We start from the raw sequence: 25493 nt of genomic DNA, 5'->3' as shown, positions 1-25493 counted from the left end.
ACTAGTTCTAATTCTCACAGAGGAAGGTGGAGAACACCGAGATCCCTCACCAGGCACAATGAGAAGCTTATATGTTATTTGCATTATTTGTTTTTTAAAAAGGAAGATGAAAATGTCTGCTGAATTTTACATGACAGCTTAAACAGGACTGGCCACTGTGATAAGGTTTTTGTTATTTTGCTCTGTTTTGTTTTAGCAATGTAATGCTTTTGTTCAAATGCTGTTATTGATTAAAATCTCATACATAAAATGAATAAAAGTGAAGCTGCTGCAAGGTGGCCCACCCCAGGTCACTACTAAGGAGGCCTAGGGTTTTGCAGAACACAGCTGGAACGCTCATGGCCTAGAGCAGTAACTCCCAGCCTTGTCACCATCAAGGGTTCTTTATATTCCCCACCTCATGGCCACCCTAAGCCTTATGTTTTGAAAGACTATTCACCAAACTGCATTTATTAAGTAACAGAATTTCTAACCAGCAGGAAATACTTATTATTACCCCACAAATTTAATTCCACCCAAAAGCAAATAGGCTTCATTGTCATACTTTGCCCCATTAAGCTTTAGAGACCAGCTCTCAAATCTTCATACTACTCCAGTGGGCCCCTTGGAGATCAAGGACTCCACAAGCAGTTTCTCTCATTGATGCACGGCAGCCACGGGGAAACTGTCAAGAACCTCAAGGAGTGAATCAGATACTATTGGTCAAAAGGCATAGTCTGCTCCACATAAGTACAGGTGGCTCCCTTCCATAAATAACTTTCTAAAGGATGCCCTGAGAACTGACCTCCAGAAAGGTCTATTAAAATCTTCACTCCAAACGGGAATAAACTGCAGGAAAGCTTAGGGAATGGAAAGAAACATGGTGGGTAAGACTAAAGGCACAAAAAGAGAGTGTCTTTCTTCTTTTTAGCCTAAAAATAATAAAAAGTATTCTACACCTATACAATAAAAGGCTTTGAGCTGTTAATTATGGCCTAGAAAAGGGAAAAAGGAAGTTGTCATTACAAACAATTCCTTGAAGACCAGTCCTATGTGTAGTTGTGACCACAACCACAAATAAATTTTAAATATCACTACAGCAAGAGAGAGAGAGAGAGAGAGAAAGAGAGCGAGCAAGCATGGGAAACAAAAAGGTTCCTCTCACTCTTGTGCAAAACCATAAAACCAGCTATATCTAGAACACAGCCAGCAGCTCTGGTCACCCCACCTTAATGGAGACAAAATGAAGATGCAGGCAATCTATAAAACTAGTAATGGAAACAAGAAACAGAAAGACCTGGACACAAAAATAGAGTCCCAGACCACCAAAATCCACCTCTACTTAAAAACATAAACCAAACCAAACCAAACCAACAAAACATATTTCAGTATTTAAAAAAAGAAAAAGAAAAAAAGAAAAGAAAGCATAATAGACATGCCCCAAATCCTCACTCAACCACATGGCTTCTCAGCCCTAACTTCATTAGAGTCATCATTTATATCCACCAAATTACAGCCTCATCAGCTTTCTGGAGGTTCTTTCAAAACACTTCTATTCCCAGGAAACTGCATGAATTTCATCCATTCAACATTCCCATCAAAATCAAGTGATTGACCTGGTGCAGTGGCTCATGCCTGTAATCTCAGCACTTTGGGAGGTCGAGGTGGGTGGATCACCTGAGGACAGGTGTTTGAGACCAGCCTGGCCAACATGGTGAAACACCATCTCTACTAAAAATACAAAAATTAGCTGGCTGTGGTGGTGGGTGCCTGTAATCCCAGCTACTCAGGAGGTTGAGGCAGGAGAATTGCTTGAACTCGGGAGGTGAAGGTTGCAGTGAGCTGAGATTGTGCCACTGCACTCCAGCCTGAGCGACAAAGAGAGACTTGGTCTCAAACAAACAACCAACCAAACCAAACCAAACCAAACCAAACAAACAAAAAACTCCAATGGTGATACTGAATTCAGCCTGAAAAACCCAGGCCTGTCCACCTCTAGTGGATTTAGCAAATCAATGGAAATGAAATATAATTACAAAAGTCACAAATGCTGAAAGTCAGGAAAGGAAAACGGCTCTGTTTTTCCCTGACTCTGAGAGCTCTGCAGAACATTGCTTCTTTATCTCATTATCTCATCATTATCATCATTATCAAAAACTACCATTCACTGACCAATTATGACTTGCAAGGAATTGGGCTAAGTACATTATGTACAAATCTCACTTAGTCCTCACGGGAAAGCTATGAAATGTGTGTGAATACTTTGACAGAGTTGGTGACTCTTTGTAAAAAGAAAAAATGTTTGGTCAAACTAATCTACAAACACCACTTATATTACTAAATGAGCACCTGTTAAATAAATCTAGGGGGAAATGTACCACATTTCTAATCAACAGGCTAGATTCTTGGTTATTTAATAATTGCCCTTCTTGCTCATTTCTACCCCTAAAGCAGCCATTCAAAGATGGAAAGACCATCCATCTGGGGGCAGAAACAAGCCAAATTCCTGATCTTTATAATGGGAGGTTGCAAGAATGCCTGCTCGTCTGCTAAAAGTACATGGGTCTCTCTTCAATCATAGCACAAAACACTAGAACCTCAGGAACACGTCGGAATGCTCAACCTTGACCTGACCGCAATCCAGAACTTGCCAGAAGTGCAGCTGAAGCAGCTGATATTTGAGAAAGATACGCCACATCTACAATCTTCAGAGTTATTTATGCTCTCTTTCTTTACAAAGTGAAATCACCACAAAGCAATTTACCTGACCACAGTAGCTTAGCTACCCACAGAAATACTTTCATGAGTTGAGATCCATTAGTATACCCTCAGCTCCTATTGACAATCTATATAAAATATCAGCTTTTAAAGAACATTAGCACAATTTCCACAAAACAGCAATTGAAGGCATTTTGCATTATGATTCTCAACGTTTCTTATATAAACCGTCCTCTTAAAATGTACTGCCCCCAAACACTTATGCCTATGGATGAAATTGTATGCTTACTTTATCTGAAAACAATCGCATGCCCCACCCAGTTTCCCTTTGTGCCCTGGTTTCCAGGAAGCTCAGTACTAAATTTAGTGCTCAATTGTAGCCACTCTCACACAATTCAACATACACATATCTCTTTCCACCTTCAAAAGGGAGCTTTTTTCCCATTTGTTGCTTTGTTTGCTTTTCCCTCCGATGATCAAACAATACAATGGTCATTATTTAAAAATATGGAATGTATAGAAAGATATAAAGCAGCAAAAGATGTAAAGCAGCAAGAAAAACAACTTCCAATGGTTTCTGATCTCTTTTTAAAAATCTGATTCCATTCCCTAGGCCTATACTTGCTTTAACACTGTAAAGCATACAATTTGGTTTTGGAAGCAGGTAACTCCTGGCTATCCCAGCCTCGGAAAAGGTTATGTTGCATGCGTGTGTCTGTGTAGCTGAGTGAAGAGTGAAACGAGGCACAGAATACAAAGGCTGGATACACGTGGAATCACAGATGCTGAAACTAGAAAGAATCTTTCAGATCATCTGCTCAAATCCCTTCATGTTCCAAATAAGGAGGCCCCTCCTCTCTGTGCCAGGCTCCTAGCTATCTTCCTTGTGTTCACCTAGTGAGGCGCATCACTCATCGGACTGGTGCAAGTGCCAGGCTTTTCACAGGGTCATATTTCCTAGTGGGTGGAGTGGCCAAGTGTTCACAAGCCCCGCTGCATTCCCCCTTTGCTTTTGTTTTTCCAGAGCTGGCCAACCAGGCTGAGTCGACTCCAGGTCTGCCTGGCAGGTCCTGCTGGCTCGCTCTCAGCACTCTTGCCTGAGTGCCTAGAGCTCCTGTATCGTGTAGTCAGAAAGGGACAGTCATGTCTCAACAATCAGATTCAAGGGGAAGACTCTGGTTAGTGGGTTAGCAGATGCCAGCCCAGCTTTAAAAACAGAGCAGAACTTTGTTTCCCATGTAACTTCAGATCCTTGTGCATATACCCTCTGCATCCCCACAGGGAGGAGGGGAGGTTGGCAGGATGGATTCAGACATACTTGGATGCCTGGTGAGAACCCCATTTAACAGCACCCAGAGCCATTTCTAATATCTAAAAGGGTAGTGGGACTCTACCTCAAACTGCACACACAGTTCACTAAAAAGGAAGAGAAATGCTCAGTAAAAGACTCAAGAGATATGAAAGATATGATGAAACTCACCAGCAGTTAAAAGTATAAGCTTTTAAAAGGATGGATGGTAAAAGAATTTCAGGAACAATTATATTTTTTAGTGTTGAAAAATATAGATGAAAAAAATATATAGGTGGATATAGAGTCATAGAGTCAAGTCCAGTAAAGTTGGAAACATAGGCTGATTTTTCAAATATACCACCAAAGTAGGTTGAATTTAAATTATAAATATTAAATGATCCTGACCAGAATCAAAGCATAGCTTCCTAGAAAATGCTTCCTTTCTACCGTTTAGTAAAGTTGTAAATCACTGAACCACAGAGCTTTGAGGCTGGAAGAATTGCAGCTTTTATCCAATCCAACCAATGTTTACGAATAATGTTAAAAAGCAATCTTCTAAAAACATGAATCATAAATTATATCCAAATCCAGTCAGCAGGAAACTGTGTACAGGGTATGTGGAAGAGGAACTGGCTGCTTTAAACGGGCACTCTAGAAGGGACTTCTGGCTTTAGTTTTGGCTTTGATGACACAAACCCAAACTCCCAGTCTCACAAGGCACTTTCTAAAAACCTCTGACCTATAAAAATTTTGCAATGGCAATTTCAGAGGCAACCTAACCTCTATTTTCCAAGAATATTTCCAGCCCTCTCTGTCCTGCTCCCTACGGTACGAGGACGAAAACATAAGCAGCACAAACAAACACTGAATAAAACCTCAGAGAAGAAAAAAGATGGTCAGAGCTTCCAATATTCTCTTTGGCCCATGGCATGATGTGCCCTGTGAGGGTATCTGGGCACATGCTAATCCCTATGTCTTATCGGCTACACCTTGTTCTGGGGCGAGGGGGAACCTAAAAGAAGTAACAGACACAGCCCATGTCCTCAAGAGGATTACAGTCTCTCTGGGCAGAGAGGCATTAGATGACCTGCTGTGACAAGGTGTACAGCACAGAGGACCAGATGGTTGAAGAAAGGCTCGAGAATCCCTGAGCTGAGACTTAACTGATGAGTAGTAATTGGAACAGCAGAGAGAGAGGTGAGCACTCCACAGCTGTAGTTACTAATACCACACCTTGCAAACTCCTGCGTTATATCTGTTTTTGTTTTTGTTTTTTTTCAAAATGGCACCTAGAAAAATGTACACTCCTGTTTTCTTTACCACCAAAGGAAACATTTTCGCAATAATGAAGAAATAAAATCTCACTCCTAATCAAATGGTACAATGCTCACCATTTCATGCACCCCAAGATAAGGTCTCTTGTTTGAGAATAGATACCAAGAGCTGGGTGCGGTGGCTCACGCCTGTAATCCCAGCAATTTGGGAGGCCGAGGCGGGGGGATTCCCTGAGGTCAGGAGTTCAAGACCAGCCTGGCCAACATGCTGAAACCTCATCTCTACTAAAAATACAAAAATTAGCCGGGCATGCGGATGGGCGCCTGTAATCCCAGCTACTTAGGAGACTGAGGCAGGAGAATCACTTGAACCTGGGAGGCAGAGGTTGCAGTGAGCTGAGATTGCGTCACTGTACTCCAGCCTGGGCGACAAAAAAAGAAAAACTATGTTAAACGTGGGCCTCAATACTGAGATAAACTGGGTAGGTTGTACCTACTTCCACCCCAAGTACCTGGCATTAGAGGAAGAGCATTTTGGCTTGATGTCTTTTCCCCTTACTCCCTATTATGAGTATGTAACTAGCTGGCTATGCACATTGATTTATGTCTACTTTGGGTGACTTCTGAGTGTTAAGTTGGGTATGTGGCACTCACATGAGGAATGGTCTGAGAGAGGAGAGGAAGCTGCTGTCCTATAGAAATGCATCCAGGAGAGATCTGGTCCTGAGGAATTTCTCTTCCTAGAGGGCATGGTCAGCTCTCCCATCTCCAAAGCATGAAGAGAGGACGGGCTCCAAGCCGAAGTGGTGGCCTCTTGGCTGTGCACAGTCACTTCTTCTGACAGCCCCATCAACCTCTCTGTTCCCATCTCCAAGGTTGTTCCGCTCTTTGTTTGAAAAGGGGCAATTCTTTCATCGAACTCTGAACTGCTGGATGGCAGGTGAAGACTTTCCGAGGCTGAAAACAGACAGCTACAATTAGAATTCCACCAGCAGACTTCAAAATGTCTTAATATGCTTTTAGGGGGCTCAGTTCTGACACCTACAAAATATACACACATGAGAAGAAATTAGGATAATAATTCATTCTACAAAAAATAAACTCCTGAAAGAGACCACAAACCAAGCCAGAGACTGTTATTAGATCTCACAAAGATTGTGTGTATTGTGGTAAAATTCTCAGAAAAGGGGCTCACTGGAGGTAAGTATGGAATCGGAGATCAGGATTCTGATCATTAGGACCCAGCATCCACATTCCACCAAATTGGTCCCAGAATTTACCTGAATGCAATATAAACAAAATTCCCAATATCTAGGTGACCAAGAAGACCAGGGAATATCACGTGCAGAGTTTCTAAGCTCTGTAAGAATCATTTATGAATACAAAAGACTTTCATATGCATCTTTACAGGATCAAGCCCCTCCCAACCAGATCTCCTGCCACTAGGACCTGAAACCATGGAGTCATCTCTGACGGCTTCATCCTTTACTTTCAGGCCATCAACAGATCCTATCACTTTTCCTTGGTGAAGTCTCTACCAATCCCCTCCTCTTTATCCCTGTGGCCACCAGGCCACATTGCAGCACCTGATGTCTGAATTTCTCTGTCTGCCTGGGTGGTCCTTTTGATTCCAGGTTCCCTCCATCCTCCCACCCCCCCATGCTAGACATCCTGTACCTGCCTGCCGGGTGAATCCTCCTCAAATTCACTTTAGCTATGTCACTTACTTGCTCAGAAACCTTCACTGACTCTTCCTACCACACCAAATCTAAACTGCCAGGTTTCTAAAGTCCTCTGTGATTGTCCCTAACCCCATCCACACAATGGTCCTGCCTGCTCCTCCTCTCCTCTGTGGGCAACTGATACCCTTCCCAAGGGAGGCTGCTGGCCTTGCCACCCTACAGACAGGCCACACCTGTCTTTCTCTCCTCTGCACTTCACTTTTGTTGTCCAGGCATTCCACACCTCAGCACCCCCGCCACCTTGCTCAGATACACACACATAAGCTCTAATCCCAGTTTGGAAACCTGTTAACTGTTTGACCCACACGTATTGGGTCAACTAACTTCAGTTTCCAAATGCCTAAAAGGAGAACAACATGATCTAACGGGCTTGCTGGAAGGATTGAAAGAACAGACACGGTGGTATGTAGTAGGTCCCTAATTAATGCCAGTTTTTCTTAGACTTCTCTTCCTCGATGAAATCTCGCCCACTGAGCCCCAGCACCTTCTTGACATTCTTTGCTAAAAATAGCAAACCACCAGGCTGTGCACACCAGAGCAAGAACAACCGTTTGGGCCACATGAACACAAACCAAACCCAAGCCTGTCCCAGCTATGAATCCCACAAAATATAGTGTCTCTGAGACCCTCGGGTGTGGCAGGCTCCCTGGAAAAGGCACAAAGTTTGGATTCCACTGGCCGTGGATCACAGATACCACAGGACCAGCGAGGCTGCTCAGCAAATCTGCATCCTTGTCTGGTCTGTATTGACAAGCATAATACAAATGAGGCCTAAGTCACAGGTCTGACCCACCCCAGCCTAGGAACCTTGGAAGGGCACAATGGTTCAGAATGGGGGTTGTGGGGAATGGCAGAAACTTTGTTTTCCAGGACTGGACACGCATGCATGAAACGCACATCATCAGCACAAGCTCACCTAAGGTGCTACTCTGGGAAGTCAGAGCTGTTGCAATCTCCAGCGAGTACCCAACAGGCAAATTGGTGAAGTTTGTTCTACTTGAAGAGCCATTCCTTCCTCTAGCCTCTGCTGTTTCAGCAAGTAGAGTGAGGTTTTCTGGAGCATCCAAAGCAGCATAGCTCTTCCCGGAGGTCTGAACCATCACGCCCTCTTTGGAGGACACTGTTGAAAAGTCCTCTTGATTCTGATAGAAGGTGATGTTTTCTATGAGGGACTCAGTGTTACTTTCTGGCCAGTGTTTCCAGGCAGCATCTGAAACAAGAAGAGGATGCATCAGGGAGAACTTGCTGGCTTCTGAAAAGAAAAGTAAACCTTCAGAAAAGATACTATGAGACACATCAGTAGAGAGGGAATGCAAATAAAAGAATTTTGGCCAGGTGTGGTGGCTCACGCCTGTAATCCCAGCACTTTGGGAGGCTGAGGCGGGAGGATCACCTGAAGTCAGGAGTTCAAGACCAGCCTGGCCAACATGGTGAAACCCTGTCTCTACTGAAAATACAAAAAAATTAGCCAGTCGTGATGGCAGGCACCTGTAATCCCAGCTACTAGGGAGGCTGAGGCAGGAGAATCACTTGAACCTGAGAGGTGGAGGTTGCAGTGAGCCAAGAATGTGCCATTGCACTCCAGCCTGGGCAACAAGAGTGAAACTCAATCTCAAAAAAAAAAAATAATAATAATAATTTCTCCTTTCTTTTTTCCCCATATTAATTATTCTTATAATCCAGAGGAAGGAATTATAAAGCAACAATACAATACAGGATTAAATTTCATTTTACATAGAATAAATGATAAAAATTTATTGATAGAAAGAGATCAGCATGGGGCTCATGGAAGAGCAACTGAACCGCTGGCACCTGTGCAGGTCAGAGAGGGAACTGGAGAAGGAAGATTGGGTGTAAGCATAAGGCAAGAAGCATCCCATATTTGCCAAAGTTGCTAAGTCTGCCTCCTGGGGTGGTAGGAAGCTATTATACAAGCTGGCAGCCCTTGACCCTGACACCTACTCTTGCAGGTGGGAGGTGTAATGCACAATTCTGATAAAACATGAAGACTCTGGCAATATTACTAAAACTTGTGTGATATGAATGGGTTTGAGGCAGTAATTCCAAATTGAATTTATCTGAAGGAGATAGTCAAGAATGTGGACAAAGATTTAGCTGCATAGATGTTCATTACAGCATTGTTTACAATAGAAAAAGGAAAAGAAAGAACAAACCTAAAACTCTTTCAGCGGGGGAGGGTCATGCATCTTGCCCAAGTCGCACAGTCAAAAAGCAGGAGGGCCAGGCGGCCTGCTCCAAACCCAGGCCCTTCACCCGCCAGCTGTGCTCAGCTGGAAGGGAAAATGGTGGAAAGGAGTATGGTTTCCAGTTGGGAGTGCTGAGGAAATAATGCTCTTGAGTATGGACTGTTACTTGAAGCTTGTATATTAGGAATGTATTTATATTAGTCAGAAAATACATTTAAATGATAGTTAACTTCCATAATGCCCAAGATGGTGGCAAAGAGGGTATTAGTTAAAAATGTTCTGAGGATAAAGTTAAAGTTGGGGGTTAAATTGGGCAAGAGTAAGTCATGTGTAGCATCAAATGCCATTTGTCAAGGCAGGAGGTTCAGGGTCAGAGCAGGTGTGTGGGATGCCCAAGTCCAGTCCAAGAAAGCTGCCCTGTTACTCTGGAAAAGTCTGTACCCAGCCTGGCCACTGCTCAGAAGCCAAAGCTGGGCCACTGCTGGGTGCTGGGCCCCTAAAAAATAGCACCAAAACCAACCAGGATTCTGAGAACACTGCCCTTTCCCCATACATCCAAAACAATATGGAATCCAATATCAAATATGGGTGCCAATTGAGGGACACTGAGAAAGGGTGAGGACAGGGCCACGTGACGTTGTCGCCGATTACATGACTCCCTGAAAACAACATTTAATTTTCCCCACTTGGAAATGGTATTTCTCTTTCTGCTTGGGAATGGGGACTGTGGGCACTGGTGAGAAACCTCTGTGGGGATGAATGGAATCACTTCTATTTATATGAATCAAACAAAAATGGCAAACCATCAGACAAGCAGAAGTTGCAGGCAGAACCGCACACACACACACATACACATGCACACACATACACATGCACACATACACACGCACACATACACACATACACACACGCACACGCACACACGCACACACACGCACGGAACAAGTTATCTCTCAGATCAGTGCTGCCTAAGCGATACTGAGTCACAAACACAATCTACAAGTGTACACTTTAAATTTTCTAGTAGCTGCATTTTTAAAATTAAAAAATGTGAAATTAATTTCAATATTAATATTTTATTTCACTCAGCATATCCAAAATATTATCACTCAATGTGTAATTGATATAAAAATATTGAGATATTTTATATTCTTTTTTTGGTATTAAACGTGTTTTGGGAACCACATCTCAAGAGTTCCATAGCCACACGTGGCTGGTGGCTGCATCACTTGCCAGTGCAGTTCTAGATCGATGGTTCTGAACATTTCTCCACCCTGATTCACTCCTTCTAGAAGCAGTGGCTCACTTATTTGGGGTTAGGGGGTGATGATTGCAAAAAACTTCCAGAAGACATTCTGACAAACCTTCCTGAGAGAATCACTTCCTCCCCAAATCCCTTGAGAGTTACTGTTTTTATGTCTCTTGTTCTGTTTCCTGTGGGTGATAATTAACAGAGGCTTCCTGGAGGGGGAGGGAAGTTGCCATGCATCTGGGCTCCTCTGGGGCCCAGTTCCAGACAGGCAAGACCCACGTGCAGCTAGAAATGGGACGTGGAAGGGCGTTTCCAGGGGTAGCCACAAGGCCTCCAAGTTCAACTTGAGAGCCTGGGGTTACAGACAGCAGTGGCCCACAGGACACGCTCCCTTTGTTCTACCTCTGGGAGCTACAAAGGCAAGCTGGTCTCCTGGGAGGAGGTGAAAGGTCTGAGGATGCTTTCTCTCTCCTCTTGGTTAACTGTACACAATGAGAAATTATTCCCCAAGGAAGCCAGAGAGAAGCAATTGTGGGGAAGCAGAAGGGACTCGAAACCCATGCCCCAAAGCTGGCCAGCTGTGAGCAAAGGGAAGGCAATGAACTTGGCTCCATTACAACCTTCAGACAAGGTGAGACTCAGCCATTGGTGAGTGTGACGGGGCCTTTGAGGAGGCAGCTTTGTTCCCTTCCTCTCCAGGGACCAGGAGTGGAGGTCCCAGAGCCCAGTCAGCTCAGGGAACTCCAGTGTAGTCTCTGAGGGGAAAAGAACGGCCACATGCAGACAGTGCAGGACCCACACTGACCTGCGCTCTCTTCCTGGAGGGGTGACTAAGGATGTAAGAAAGAAAAAATGCACGCTATAAACAAAACTAAAAGGCAGACAATAGTCCTGCAGTATCCTCAATGACCCTGCCACTAAAAACAACTCAAAATGCTGAACAAAATATATTTTTAAAAAAATTTCTGAAAGCATTGCTGAGCTGGCAAGTAAGTAAAGAATCAAATCTTCTGAGGCCAAAAATGAACCATGACTAGGAATCCAGAGAAATGAGCTAATGTTGAGGCTGGCAGCTGCCCTGGAGGCACCTGTTCAACATTTGTGACCTTGAATTTCTGTTCTGATGGCTGCCGAGAATCAGGAGATGGGAGACACGATTCTCAAGGAGGGAATCCAACAGGAAACCACTGTGTAAAGCTGGGACTTTACACAGCTATGCCTTGGGTGTAAGGCAAATAGAAACAAACCTGCCCCACAGAAGGGCACAGCAAAGAAACCTGGCCCTTCAATCTTGGTTTCAAGTGAAAGAAGAAATAAATCTCACCCAAGAATATATAACCATAAAGCTAGCCCTCGTATGGGTGTGCCGCATGTCACATTACCTCTGTGGTCTAAACTAAGGATGTATTTACGAGTGGTCCTGAATCCTGCGAATGTACTAAAAACCACCGAATTGTATACTTTCAAAGGGTAAACTTTATGGCATGTGAATCAGGGGCCTCCACACCCAGGCCACGGACTGGTAGCGGTCCATGGGATATTAGGAACCAGGCTGCACAGGAGGAGGTGAGCAGTGGGCAGGCGAGCATTGCCACCTTAGCTCCGCCTCCTGCCAGCTAAGCAGTGGCATCAGATTCTCAAAGGAGCAAGAACCTTATTGTGAACTGTGCATGTCCGAAAGATCTAAGTTGCATGCTCTGTCTGAGAATCTAACGCCTGATATGATCTGAGGTGGAAGAGTTTCATCCCAACCCCCAGCCCACCCCACTCCACCCTATCTGTGGAAAAATTGTCTTCCATGAAACCGGTCTCTGGTGCCAAAAAGGTTGGGGACCACTGATGTAAATTATATCTCCAACACACACACATCCTGTTAATAATGGAGCAGGGGCGGTCCTGATGGATAGTGCCTTCAGGTACCTGTACTGTGTAGACACAAATACAAATGCTCTCCAGATAAACATATCTTCAAACCAGTTGTTATCACTTATTGATAACATTCTAAGGAATAAGAGACCACAGTCAAAAATCACAAAATACATGAGAAAATGAGGCATCCATGAGGAAACAAGACATCCATACCTCTTTGTCTGGTAACTCTAGTATTTAAAGTCTTTGCTTGTTAAACAATTGCCAACAAATTAGACAAGCAAAGACTTCAAATGCTAGAATTACCAGACAAAGAAGTATACAAAACTACATTAGAAAAAAATGTTTAAAAAAGAGACTATAAATAATAACCCAAAATATTTGAAACAAAGCTAGATGGAAATTCTAGAAATAAAAAAGTAGTAATTGAAATTTTAAAAACTCAACAGCAGATTAGATATGACCAAAGTGAGAATTAGAAAATAATTATAATTCACTAGGCATGGTGGCTCACACTTATAATTCTAGCACTTTGGGAGACCAAGGCAGGAGGATCACTTGAGCCCATGAGTTCAAGACCAGCCTGAGCAACATAGTGAGACCTTGTCTCTACAAATAATAAACAAAATTAGCTGGGTATGGTGGTGCATACCCGTGGTCCCAGCTACTTGGAAGGCTGAGGTGGAAGGATCGCTTGAGCCCGGGAGATGAAGGTTGCAGTGAGCTGTGATTGTGCCACTATACTCCAGCTTGGACAACAGAGTGAGACCATCTCGAAAGAAAAAAAAAAAGAGTTAGAAAATAAATGATAATAGAATGCTCAAAATGAGATTTAAAAACAGAAAAATATGAAAAAGAGGTTGGCCGGGCGTGGTGGCTCACGCCTGTAATCCCAGCACTTTGGGAGGCCGAGGTGGGCGGATCACAAGGTCAGGAGATCGAGACCATGGTGAAACCCCGTCTCTACTAAAAATAGAAAAAATTAGCCGGGCGCAGGGGCGGGCGCCTGTAGTCCCAGCTACTCGGGAGGCTGAGGCAGGAGAATGGCGTGAACCCGGGAGGCGGAGCTTGCAGTGCGCCGAGATTGCACCACTGCACTCCAGCCTGGGCAACAGAGCGAGACTCCGTCTCAAAAAAAAAAAAAAAGAAAAAGAGGTTAAGAGACAAAAAGAATGAGAAAGTCCAACACACAATGGATTGGAGTTTAGGAGGAGAAAACAGAGAAAGTAGAAGTGAAAATATTTCTTTAATTTTTATTGTTTTATTTTTTATTTGAGACAGAGTCTCACTTTGTCACCCAGGCTGGAGTACATCTCAGCTCACTGCAACCTCCACCTCCTGGGTTCAAGCAATTCTCATGCCCCAGCTTCCTGAGTAGCTGGGATTACAGGTGTGCCACACACCTGGTTAATTTTTTTGTATTTTTAGTAGAGATGGGGTTTCACCATGTTGGCCAGGCTGGTCTCAAACTCCTGACCTCAGGTGATCTGCCCACCTCAGCCTCCCAAAGTGTGGGGCTTATAGAAGTGGTAATATTTCAAAAGGTAATGGCTGAAAAATTTCCCAAACTAATGAGAACTATAAACCTTCATTTTATGGCGGCTTCTTAGGAGACTAAATTGAAAAAGAAACATATACCTCTATCATAGTGAAACTGCACAAAAACCACAGACTAAGACTAGGTCTTAAAAGCAACCAGAGGGGAAAGAAATGATAAATCATCTATAGAAGGTGACAATTACAGCTGATTTCTCAGCAGTGACAATGGAAGCCAAAAGACAGTGGATAAATATTTTCAACGTGCTGAGAGAGAAAACTATAATCGTACATTCAGCAAAGCTATCTTTCAGAAACATCTTCAGACTATCAAATAAAAACACGTTCAGTCAAAATTAAGCTTTTCAACCATTCCTATCAAAGGAAATTATAACAAATTTCTTTCAAGCAGAAGAAAAACAATCCTTAATGAAAGATATCAGATGCAAGTCAATGTAATGAGCAAAGAAAACAACACATGTGTGAATAAATCTAAAGGAACACTGAATTTATGAAATAATAACAATAATTTCTCATTTGTGAAATAAAACAAGATGGAACAAATCCTGCATAACAATAGCTCATAAGTCTGGCATGGGATAATTAGAATCATGTTGCGTAGGAGAAGGTTAACTTTGAGTTCTGTGAAAAACGCATTTAAAATATCTCTCTAAAGAATAGAAATAGAGGCCTGGCATGGTGGCTCACGTCTGTAATCTCAGCACTTTGGGAGGCTGAGGTGGGAGGATTACTTGAGGCCAGGAGTTTGAAACCAGCCTGGGCCACATAGTGAGATACTGTCTCTATCAAATAAAAAAAATTAACCAGGCATGGTGGTACATGCCTGTAGTTGCAGCTACTTGGGAGGCTAGGGTGGGAGGATCGCTTGAGCCCAGGAGGTCAAGGCTGCAGTGAGCTGTGATGGTGCCACTGCACTTCAGCCTGGATGACAGAGCAAGACCCTGTTTCAAAAAAAAAAAAAAAAAAAGAATAGAAATAGAATGTGTCACTTCCAAATTGGTAGAGCTTGGAATGATAGAAAATGAATACTGCCTAAAACCAAATATTAAAAAAAATCAATAATAGATAGCAACATAAGCAGGTTAGAGATATGGAAAAAAATACTAAGATAATCAGTTAAAAGGGTTGAGAATGTTTGATTGTGGGGAACAAAAAATGATGATGATAGGAGTAATCAGAGTTTTATTACAGCTTTATACAATCTATTTGATCTTCAAACTATGTATAAGTCTGACAAAAATAAAAGCTATATTTGTAAAAAGTTGAATGACAAACAAGGGTAAATGTCTGCAGTGCCTGATAAAAATGTTTAGCATCCTTAACACACAAAGAACTTTTTCAAATCCCTAAGATGTACCCCTCGTAGACAAAGAACATGAATGTGCAATTCACAAAAGGAAATATATAAGTGGAGAATAAATACATGAAAGTGTTGTTGAAAAGCAAGGTACAAACCCAAACTAGAAAAGACCTTTTATATTACTTATTTTTGCATATCAAATTGGCAAAGATTTAAGAATAATATCTAATGTCGTTACAGGTACTTTCATACGATATTGGTAAAAATACAATTAACAGTCTTTTTGGCGAGGAATTTAGCAATCCATTGCAAAAGCATTAAAAATAGGTATATATTTTGGCCCAAGAATTCCATTTCTGGAAATGAGTTCTAAGGAAATGATTAGGAAGTGTGCAAAGTTTCGGGTATAAGGAAGTTTATCACAGAATTGTTTATAATAATGAAAAGTGGAAACAACCTAAATTTCGACAATAGGGAGTTAGTTAACTTAATTACGAGACAACAACATTTTAAAGGACTGACCAAAATATATTGTTGATACAGTTTTTCTTATGTATTATGCTCACACTATATTGTTAAATGCAAACACAAATTACAAAATAGTATGTATCATATGATTCCATGTTATTAAAAATATATCTATGACAAATGTGTCTCCTAAGAAAAAGAACAAAAATGGTTGGTATCTTGATAAAAGGATCCCAGGTCTACGGACCTGGAGAAGCCACTTAGGAATGGGCTTTCTGGGATCCCCAGACTGCCTCCTAAGGTAGGTGAAGTCTGTAGACCTTTTATAGAAAGTTGGCTCATGCAACTTGCTAGTAACCAAGTGTGCAGGTAGGAGTTCCAGTGACATTTCTGAAACATAATATAAGCATGTGAGTGGCTTTTGATGGCATAGCTGAAAGACTGATGAGTTTCCTTGTGCCTTGGCTGCTCTGCCCCTGGATGCCTAACTACTCTCAGTAACAGTCCTGGCCGTAACTGGTGGCTCATGACCACCTCCCCAGAGCAGTCAGACACAAGATACACCCTTGGCCAGTGCAGCCACTGCTGGCCCCTGCTGGCCCTAGAGACCTGCCTTCTGTGGTTCCACCTCCACTTCTTCTCCTTAGTCAGCGGGCACCAGAGTCGCCTCCACTGGTGAGAAGCTACTGCTTTCCGTGTCTCTAGAAATTCAATTCTTAATAAGAGAGGCAGTGGGGGAATGCACAGACTGTAGTTCAAGTGAGACCATGGAGGTTAGACTTCTGGCTCCACCTCTTTCATACCCTATGATCTTAAGTGAGATTGTTAATTTCTCCATGCCCCAGCTTGCCTTTTGTAAATGAGGATATTAACAGTATCTCCCTCACTGGGTGGTTGTGAAAACCAGTGGAATGTAGACATGTAAGAGCATAGGAAGAGTACCTGGTACATAGTGAATGCTACATATGTCATAGCTATTAAATGGATTTAGGGTTGTCAACTTTTAAGAAATAGATTTGGGTAGACGACCTTGGCAGGCACTGCTAATCAATCAAAGCTCAGTGTCCTAATCCTTCTTCAGGTAGTGGACCAGAGCCCATACCAGAGCGGCCCCAGGCTCCCAAGCCCTCTTGGAAGCTAGGAATCCACTCTGACAAAAGCACTGAGGCTAGACAAATGGCTGCAGGAACAGTCTGGGCCTCGCTGACTTCCACTCCACGACACCTCTCCTAGGAGGTGTAGGGAGAGCTTAGGGTGCACAGGGTGAGACCTGGGACCACCTCCAGCACAGCAAGCTCTTGAAGTCACTGGCTCATGCAATTTGCTACTAACCAAGTGTGTAGGTAGGAGTTCCAGTGACATTTCTGAAACATAATGTAAGCATGTGAGTAGCTTTTGATGGCATAGCTGAAAGACTGATGAGTTTCCTCACTGATCCTTGGGAAACAATATGAAACAATATGAAAGACATCCCACTGTCCCCTATTGAACTCCGGGTGCCCCTCTATATCTCTTATTGCCTACGAACTTTTCCTTAGGAAAGGGATTAATAAACCACACAGCTGGGGCAGGCAACACCCCCAGCCCACCCCTACTGCCACTGGAGGTCTTGTTTGACTGTGAACATCCAAGTGCTTTACACCATTCCCAGCGGCATCTCAGCAGGGACAACGGGTCAAATGCTAAAATATGTACTGAAGTCCAATGACTAATCCTTTCTGAAGCCCTGAGTGAGTTAGGGCCGCTGTGGATGAATTCTGTTGAGGGCATGGCTCCCTATTCAGCACCTGTGTAAACCCTGAATAGAGAGTAATTTGGAATAAACCTGCCACATGGGGGGCGAGGTGTCAAAGAACCTGCTCTTATTCTTGGTGGAGAAGAGAAATGACCATGGAGAAATGGAAAGGAGACAAGATTCCTCAAGCTTCAGAGCCTGCGCCCAATGAAGTCAGGAGTAAGGAGAAGAGGCTGTGCCCCCTCAGACATTCATGGGGTGGGAGGGGGCACCCTGGAGGCTCAGTAGACTGGTGCTGTGCACCTCACCCGGGCCAGCTTCGCAGATGGTCGGAGATGATCATTCAAACCCCATTCACACCAACCCTCTTCATGTTGGAGACGAGACATCCCATTTCTCAGGTATCTTTTGAGCTGAAAATACCATCCTTCCCTCTGTACTTAGCCCCCTGTGCTGGGCTGTAACTTTCCCTTGTACCATGAACGGAGATTAAATTAACAAGAGAGTTTTATTGCTTGCTTTGCCTGTTTTTTTTTCCTCCTAATTGACAACTTCCACTTCTGTAGCGTCTTAATGTTCCAAAACATCTGTTTGTGAACCAGCATCATCAGGGATGCTAGCACAGCCCAAGAATAGGATTTCCTAATTAGCAGCTGCTACAGAGTCAACTCCTTGCCACCCTCCACTCCCTGCCCGTGATTTGGGGCTTTTCAACTTGCATTGTTTCGGAGCAGTGGAGTGAGTAGGAGCATACAGGGAGTGTGCTGTGTTATCCAAAGAGGCAATTTCCTCCTGGAGGGTCCACCCCACCCCCACACCTCGGCGTCAACCCCCGCAGCGGGCCAAATGACAAGCACTGCCAGCTACAAGCTTGTGTTTCTGAGGCACACAGTTGAAGAACAAGCCCTTTATTTTCTTTTCCCTCCATTTGGATTCAGATTTCACTAACATCTATTTAGGGCTTACCACGTGCTAAACATTTTCACATGCATTATCTCATTAATACCCTGTCAAGCGGGTATTATTATCCTCATACGGCACATGGGGAAACTGAGGGTCAGAAAGATTAAGTGATTGTTCCAGGTCACGCACTCAATAGCAGTACAGACACAGTCTGAACCCAGGGCTCATTCCATCACACTGCAGCTTATTCCGTGAGGCTTTAAGGCACTGGCCAGAAGAGCAGAGCCAAAAAAAAAAAAAAAAGCCCCCCACAAAAAGCCAAACTGCAGCTTGAAACACAACTGTGCTGACCTTGTTTCTCCCTAAGAGGAATGAAATGCTGCCTATCACATGGGCTTTGGAATCAGACAGACTTGATTTGACAACAGCTGCACGTTATTAGCTAGAAGACTGAGCAAGAGGACTTCAAAATCAGCTTCTAACTCAGAGAGGATTTTTATGCATAACAAAAGAATAAGAGAGAAAGAGTGGAGCCATAATGGAGAACGAGCTTGAGGAACAAGAAAAGTCTGTTTTTGAAATGTGACGTTCGGGGTGATGTTACAACTTCCAAGTGAAAACGTCTGGCAGACAGTTAAAGATTCAGGACTGCTGATTAGGAGAAGGCCAGGATATGACATACGAAGGGAAAAATCAAGGATCAAGGACTGATTTTGGGGAAAACGAATGTGGAGACAGCAGAAGAGCCAGTGACAGAGACACAGATGACAAGGGAAGGATAGGATGAAATTAAAGGTAAGAGCCAGTGAAGAGGAAGGCAGTGAGACCAGCCCTACAGAAAGTCCCTAGGCCTTTCTAGGGTGTTGCCTGGTAGAAGAAAGATGAAAGTCATACTGCTTAAAAGGGAGAGGTTCCAGAACAGTAAGACACCGATCCCCAGCTGCGGAATTCCCCGTTCCTGCCTCCCCGGGAGAGCATTCCTGGGATCCTCAATTTGGGGTCTGGTGGACCACATTCAAATGAAAATATACCTACACTGTTGTAGATACCAGCAACGGATCCTTACACCTATGAGAGTGGGTTTCTTTGTCATTTTAAAACATTTTCCTAAAATTTAATTGTTCATACAGGGAGGGGAGAAAACAGACTCTTTCTCTTTTTTTTTTAAAGGACTTTCAGCACCCTCCTTTAAAAATCCCCTTTGAGTATGATGGACGCCCACAGACTGAAGAGGGGCACAGCACTGTTCACAGGTCCTTGCCAGGAGAGTGAATCTGTGCTTCTCTTCCCACAGATCTAATTAAGAAAAAAATTCCCACGCATTTTACAATCGACAAAGTACTTTTCACGGGATAATTTCACGGCCTAAATTATCCCTTTAGATTCTGACCCTCTGAGTGGCAGGCAGGAGGGTAATTCTTGCCCTGTCTTACAGAAGTGGAGACTGAGGCTCCGTACAGAAGTCACCTGCCCGGGTTAACCCAGAAAATAGGTGGCAGAGCGGAGACTAGAGACCAGCTCCTTCATTCCAGTGTCTTTCCTCACTGACCACTTTCTTTTTTTTTTTTTTTTTTTGAGACGGAGTCTGGCTCTGTCGCCCAGGCTGGAGTGCAGTGGCGGGATCTCAGCTCACTGCAAGCTCCACCTCCCGGGTTTACGCCATTCTCCTGCCTCAGCCTCCCGAGTAGCTGGGACTACAGGTGCCCGCCACCTCGCCCGGCTAGTTTTTTGTATTTTTTAGTAGAGACGGGGTTTCACCATGTTAGCCAGGATGGTCTCGATCTCCTGACCTCGTGATCCACCCGTCTCAGCCTCCCAAAGTGCTGGGATTACAGGCTTGCGCAACCACGCCCGGCCAGTAACTGACCACTTTCAAACGAAAACCAGTGAGGACTGAGCAGAGAGAAGCTCTTGCTAAACTGGTTTTCAGCATGTGGCAAGCTCTACTAGCTAGCATCCACACTGCTTTACTTCCTTCATTCTGGCCAAAGTTACCTGGATTGTCTCTGGTGCCCCCATCCCTCTGCAAAGGTGACCACTACCCTTAGGGACCAAAGCAACCAGCTAGCCTGACCATCACGGGACTGAGGTCCGAGAGGAAGAGTAACAGTTTCAAATCTGCAATCCAACCAATGAGTAGCATTTATCAACTCAAAAAATACTTTCACACCCATTAGGAAGGCTATTATCAAAAAAGAAGAATGGAAAAGAAGTGCTGGCAAGGATATGGAGAACTCGGAACACTCCTGCATTGCTGGCGGGAATGTAAGATGGTGCAGCCACTGTAGAAAACAGTATGGCAGTTCCTCAAAACCTTAAGAGTTATGAGTTGATCCAGCAATCCCACTTCTGGGTCTATATCCAAAAGAATTGAAAGCAGGAACTCAAACAGACACTTATGCACCCATTTTCATAGCATTATTCACAACAGCTAAAGATGAAAGCAACCCAGCTATCTATCAGTAGATGAAAGGATAAACAAAATGTGGTATATATGTACAATGGGATATAATTCAGCCTTCAAAATGAGGGAAATTCTAACACATGCTACATGGGTAAACCCTAAAAACATGATGGTAAGTGAAATAAGCCAGCCACAAAAGGACAAATATTATATGATTCCATTTTCATGAGGTATCAAGAATAGGCAAAATCACAGAGACAGAAAGCAGAATAAAGGTTTTCAGGGGCTGGGAGCAGGGAGGAACAGGAAGTTATTATTTAATGAGTTTCTATTTGGGATGATGAAAAATTTCAGTAAACAGATGGTGATGATGATTGCAACAACATTGTGATTATACTCAATGCCACTGAACTGTATAGTTAAAAATGGTTAAAATGGTAAAGTTTATGTTGTGCATATTTTACTACAATAAGAAATGTATGTATTTACTAGGCCAAGCACAGTGGCTCATGCCTATAATCCCAGCACTTTGGGAGGCCAAGGCGGGTGGATCACTTGAGGTCAGGAGTTCGAGACCAGCCTGGCCAACATGGCAAAACCCTATCTCTACTAAAAATACAAAAATTAGCCAGGCATGGTGGCACGCGCCTGTAATCTCAGCTACTAAGGAGGCTGAGGTACAAGAATCGCTTGAACCTGGGAGGCAGAGGTTTCAGTAAGCCAAGAGCATACCACTACACCCCAGCCTGGGTGACAGAGCAAGACCCTGTCTCCAAAAAAAAAAAAAAGTATGTATTTACTGAACACCAACCATAAGCAAGGCACTGTGAGGGTTACAAGGATGAATCAGGTACAGAATCTGCCTCCAGGAGTTCCAGGAGAGCTGGACCATGTTAATAGGTCTCTATGATGCTTCTGAGGTATGAGAAGGGGCCCCCCAGGGGTAGAGACTGAGACTGTGCCTGGGAGTTTGGAAGGGGCAAGGCTGGGACTACAAACCCATCCTCCCTTCCACGGCTGCCAGTCCCAGTCCCCTTCAGATAGCAGGAGCCCTTCCCCTGCAGGCCCTCTTGGCCTGATACCTTCCCCCAAGGGTCCTCCCGATGAGGGGGATTTCAGGCCAGTGGCCAGCAGCGGGATATTCTGGGACATGCAAGAACCTTGGGGGCCTGTGGGAAGGTGGCTGCAGCCTCCCCAGAAAAGCAGCCACCCACTCAGCGAGGCCACTCTGGGCTGTGTTTTGAAACTCTGCTGCGGATGTAATGATTTTGGGTGGAGGACGTTTAGAAGCCAAATGAGTTTGTGTGAACAAAAGACTCAGCCCTCGATCTGGACTGTCCAGGGCTCTCGGGGAGTTTCGTTTCCTTCCTTGTTCTTGCCCTGAAAGAGGCAGCCCTAAGAAAAATCAAGCATGTTGGAAAGTGCTGGACTTGAGATTTGACGATCAGATTTTTTAAATGCTTCCCCTGCAAGCACTCTAGTGACGAAGAAAGTAAAACCTACCTCCCCTCCCCGTGAGGGGTCGGCTCTTGTTCAGCTGAGCATTCTCTCCGGGTGACAGACGTCTGCTGGACTGAACCCAGACCCAGGGGAGGCCTGGCCTGGAGCTCCCAAGTCAGGGTCAGCCTTCCAGAAATAGAACCGGCTCTGAGGTGGCCTTGGGCATGAAGGAGGGATGCACCCAGCAGGAGTGAAAGATGAAGGACCTTGAGGTGACCTCAAGCTCTTTGCTTTAAAAAGAATTCTATAGGTTTTTTCCCCCCAAGGCCTTGAGAAAAAGTCCTAGGGTCAAAGGTCACAAGATTCCCATTTGGTTAAATAAGTGAACAAAAAGGCTTTCTGCAGGCAGGAAAGGGGGTCTACCTTGTTTCTAGGAGCACCTTCGTTGCTGCCTCCATTTTCTTTGCCCCTCTCATCCTTTGACAAATAAATATCCAACAGAGTGGCTGAAGAGGAGGCTCTTTGGTAAAAGGGGAGTTTCCAGAAAGAAGCTGAAGCCGGTAGCTCCCAGTCCCCGCTGGACACAAAGGCCAAGGGCGCCAGCGGGGTGGTGCAGGCCTCCGGGTCTCCTGTGTTGTCACCGCCACATTCGATCACACCCAGAGAGGAAGCTGGGTGGCAGGGCTCCACCAAAGGAGACCTGCCAGGTTAGTGAAACAATAAAAAGGCAAGGAAAAACATCCTGGTTCCGAGGAGGAAGAGGGGGGAGAGGCGGGCGCAGGAGGGGCGGGAGGAAACGGGCCTGCTCCCGGGGGTCTGCGCACTGGGCAGCCCGGCCTGGGCCCGGGCCCCGGAGGCCACACGGCTGGAGGCTGACTTTCAGAAGCTCTGCAGTTAATTTACTCGACAGACCTCTGTGAAGTGGCCCAGGACTCTGAGGAAATCATAGAAATAATTTGTCTGGAGCGTTGACGATTGCTAGAAAATGGAGCCGTGGAGTGATGTTTCAGCACGAAGGGCTCTGAGGCCTGTGCTGGCTGACGGGAGGGAGCCTCAGGGCCTCCGAGGGGAGAGGCTAAAATCTAGTTAAGGGAGAAATGAAAAGTCTGCGAATGCATTTTGTATATCAAGATTGGGAAACCTGACATTCTGTTCAAATATAACCAGTATTTTAAAAAATCAGTTGTATACCATAGCCAGTTAAGAAAGAGATAAAACAGAGAAAGAGGAAGAAAGAAAGGAGGCTGAAAAGAGAAATAAGACAAAAAGAAATAAAGCTAAGGAATTTTTTCAAAAGACATACCAGAACAGGACAATAATAATGATTATTATTGTTATATTGCAGCCAAAACATAGGTAGCATCCACTCCACGCCAGCCACTGTGCTAAGCATTTCACATGGACTGTCTCAATCCATCCTCACGACAGCCTTATGAGGTCCTCCCATGATTATCCCTGCTTTTCTGATAAGGAAACTGAGGTGTAGTGAGATTAAGTAATTTGTCTAAGGTTACACAGCAAATAGTAAAACTGGATCCAAACCCAGGTCCATCTGACTGCAAAGAAAATCCAGTTTAAAAAAATACAGAAATAGAGAAAGAATGAAATAAGAAAGAGCAAAACTAAGACTGAGCGCTCCAGAGAAAGGGTAACATGGACTGAGAGCAAAAGCCAGAAAGGACAGAGCCAGGCTTCCTCCTTGTGGGCTTTGGGGATGTCTCACTAACGACACTGGGATCCAAATTGCAATTTCCTGCCACAAACAGGGATATGACATCTTGATGTCCTATGTAACTCACTGTCCAAATGGAATTCAGCACTCTGATACGATTTAGAAGAAAGGGAAGGAGCAAGGATGGGAGGAAGGGAGAGCGAGGAATCCATGCTGATTACATGCAAGTAAGAAAAGGCGGCAAAGGACGAAGATGATGGGTTTGAGTGCATTATTGGGAGATTATTGGGACCATTAGCAAGCAAAGGGAGGTCAGGTTTTGGAGGAGGAAGGGATGACGTATTTGCAGGTATAACTGTTACCTGTTGGTTTAAAGTGAAGCTCACTAGACCTGTGTGAATGCTGGCAGATGGCTGAAGACGCAGAACTGGATTATAGTTGGAAGCGCTCAAACAAGTGAAGCCACACTGTGTTTTCTCTCCAATCCTTTGTCCCACAGTTCTCTCTACCTAGACTGTCCTACTTCCTTCCCCTTGGCCTCCTGGCAAAATCAGCTCAGAGATCACCCCTTCCAAGAAATCTTCCCCAGAGACAACTCTCTCCCTCTGGACTGTTTTATCTTGTTACACAATTCTAGCTTATTCTCTCGCAATCCTAGGTCTCTTATGAGAGACTGTGGCTCATAGCAGGCACTCCATAAATGTTCACTGAACCGAGGGGGAGGCAGAAGGTCAAGGGTAGAGTTGTGAAGGACATCCCATCTGGTGGGAGGCAGAAGAGATGGGAAAGCGTTAGCCAGGGCAATCACAGACAGATGACAGGACAGAGGCGAACAACTGAAAAGGCTATTGAGATTTCCCAGAAATGTTCTCCCTTTCTCCAACTCCTTTCCAACTTTCCACTCATCCTTCCATGTCTACCTCTTCCTGATGCCTGCCTCTCTTACAGACATAACGCCTGATGTGTTCCCAGGAAGCATTCATGACTAACACGTACACAGCACATGAATGTTTACAAAGCGTGTCCATGTGGATCAGTTCCATTCATCCTTCCAACAACACTGTGAAGTCAACAAAACAGTTATCGTCTCCATTTTACAGATATGGAAGCAGGTACAAAAGTTAAATGACTTGCCCAAGGTCATAGCCAGTTCACTATATCACAACTAAAACATTGTTCTGTCCAGTTACAAGTGCTTTCACAGCCATAATTGTATTTGCTCCTCCTCAAAAATCTTGTTAGGAGCAGGAAAGTCTTTAATTAAGGCCTAGAGACATTAGGCAGCTATCCAATGCCACAGAGGCGGAGAGCGGAAGGGGTTAAGCACAGGTCCTCCAACCCCCGCCAGAGCTCCACAGCATCTCTCCCCAACTCTGCCAGCAGCTACAGCCAGTAGCACTCCATTACCATAAAGCATGACTGTACTAGAAATAATTCCTAACAAACCACAAGAATTCCCCTACCCAAATGGATATGGTCCTCTTCAAAGAGGTCCCAATAAGATAACACTTACTCCATCAATACTGTTATTGCTCAAACCATTTTCTAAAATTTGCTACTTTTCTTTTTTTCGTATATATGTGCATATATATATATATACACATACACACACACACACACACACACACACACATATATATATAAAAATTATAGAGATGAGGTCTCACTATGTTGCCCAGGCT

General features: G+C 44.2%; 1 protein-coding gene across 2 annotated transcripts in view; it reads right to left on the bottom strand.

Annotated features, from left to right (window-relative positions):
* The window catches only part of HEG1 (heart development protein with EGF like domains 1), an 89255-nt gene that overhangs the window by 54233 nt on the left and 9529 nt on the right, over window positions 1-25493 (bottom strand). For both annotated transcript variants that reach the window (XM_065539121.2, XM_065539122.1), the window contains exons 2-3: window positions 7921-8214; window positions 5917-6219 (exon numbers count right to left, since the gene is read on the bottom strand). In XM_065539121.2, coding sequence (XP_065395193.1) covers window positions 5917-6219; window positions 7921-8214 — 597 coding nt within the window. The remainder of the gene's footprint in view (window positions 1-5916; window positions 6220-7920; window positions 8215-25493) is intronic.

Source organism: Macaca fascicularis, chromosome 2, assembly GCF_037993035.2.
Source record: "Macaca fascicularis isolate 582-1 chromosome 2, T2T-MFA8v1.1".
Classification (NCBI taxonomy): Eukaryota; Metazoa; Chordata; class Mammalia; order Primates; family Cercopithecidae; genus Macaca; species Macaca fascicularis.
Note: the sequence above shows the minus strand (reverse complement) of the source record. Positions and strands in the feature narration are given on the sequence as shown.